The sequence below is a fragment of the Trichinella spiralis genome, assembly GCF_000181795.1.
Source record: "Trichinella spiralis strain ISS 195 chromosome Unknown Scfld5066, whole genome shotgun sequence".
In the NCBI taxonomy this organism is placed as follows: domain Eukaryota; kingdom Metazoa; phylum Nematoda; class Enoplea; order Trichinellida; family Trichinellidae; genus Trichinella; species Trichinella spiralis.
The window spans coordinates 1-1,547 of record NW_003532005.1 but is presented as its reverse complement, the minus strand read 5'-3'; the positions used below and the strand labels follow the sequence as shown (position 1 = coordinate 1,547).

Sequence of the window (1,547 nt, the reverse complement as noted above, 5' to 3'; positions counted from 1 at the left end):
CCAAAAGTGTAGAAGAAATTGGCAAAATGACATTATACATCAATTTTGGCATTTCTAAAAAGTCAGTAAGGCGCTGTTCGCACTATAATGAAAAAAGAAATCAATAATGCTCTATTCATTCAAATTAAAAAATTAGTAAAAAAAATTATAATATTCTCTCCAATCACACTTACCCATATAGTTAGGTTGAGGATTCGGAATATCCCGCCATAAATAAGGCGGCTGTACATGTTTTGACAAAAACGGACCCCTGAACACTGATTCAAGCGATTCCAACGAATAAACGCAAACTGCTGAACCAGGAAGTTGAACTCTGCAAATACAACAATGTACAAAGTAAGTATGCCGCATTTTTCCATCCATTTTTAAGAAATAATGAATAAAAAATGCCTACAGTAAAATATTCACATTTTCTGAATTTGCAGATAAACACATACATATTAATGAGCATTTAAAATCAAATCATACAAAGACATAAAACCAAATAAAATGATACATCTTATTTCATGCACATTGTGAATAAATAAAGTATACACTTACTCGGATGATGTAAAAATTGCATAAAAAATTTTTTCACTTGGCAAAAACTGAACATCTTGCACAATATCATAAATCACTTTATCCATCTCTTGACAAATCAAACGTGACTTTAAAAAGCTGGTCCACTGGAAATAAAAAACAAATATACATATATATATATTTAAAATTGCTCGAACCGTATAAAAATTAATTATACTTCAAAATGAATGAATAAATAAATTATATTCAACTTACCGCTTGAGCATAGATTCCTTTGCTCGCACCGGTATCATTTTTACACAGACGTGCCACACGAGAGTATCGAATCTGAAAATTACAAACAACATAATAATATTATAATTATTAATTAAGAAACACTAGGTTAATATAAAAGATTAATATTCCAAGCGAACTGACCTGCCTGTGGCTGAAATGTTCGATTGCAATTTCATGGAAAAAGAAATAAACAAAAGGACCAATTTCAAAAGCGGCAACAAAATGCGGCTCTGTGAAAATTAAAAAAAATTTAATTCACAAACAAACAAAAAGCATTTTTTTATAAATACCAATACCGTTTAAGGTAAATTTATCATTTTTCATTGTTCGAAGTTGCTTATTTGCCGGTCGAATGCGAACAATTGCTTCATCGGTGCCGACAAAATTCAACGAAACACCAACAATCACTTGCCTGTTTTCAGTGATAACATAGGCAAGTGAATAGTTCGGATCATAAGGTGCATAACCGATTCCATCTTCAATTTTTCCAATCAAATTGAAATTTTCCATCTTAAATTATCAAATCAATCAATCAATCAATCAATTTTACAAATCAATACAATTAATACACAATCATACATTGCGTATTGAACAGGTAGGTCGAAATGCACCTGTACTGCAGATGAGCAACGAATTGTTCGACTCTTGTGCAATCATTCGAATAAAATTTCGACAATCCTTCACCTAAAATAATAATAATAATATTTAAATTGAAAAAAAATTGTAAAGAAATAAATTTAAATTTACCTTGT

The 1,547-nt window shown here is 30.1% G+C and overlaps 1 protein-coding gene across 1 annotated transcript; it reads right to left on the bottom strand.

The window, feature by feature from the left end:
- Nucleotides 1-62: 62 nt before the first annotated feature.
- Nucleotides 63-1,479, bottom strand: Tsp_13771 (putative sema domain protein; the record flags this gene model as incomplete). The annotated part of the gene is made up of 7 exons (XM_003366978.1): nucleotides 63-82; nucleotides 174-313; nucleotides 541-665; nucleotides 775-846; nucleotides 937-1,025; nucleotides 1,086-1,305; nucleotides 1,375-1,479. Coding segments are annotated over 7 exons (771 nt in total), but the record flags the coding sequence as incomplete, so codon positions are not given.
- Between the last annotated feature and the right edge of the window lie 68 nt (nucleotides 1,480-1,547).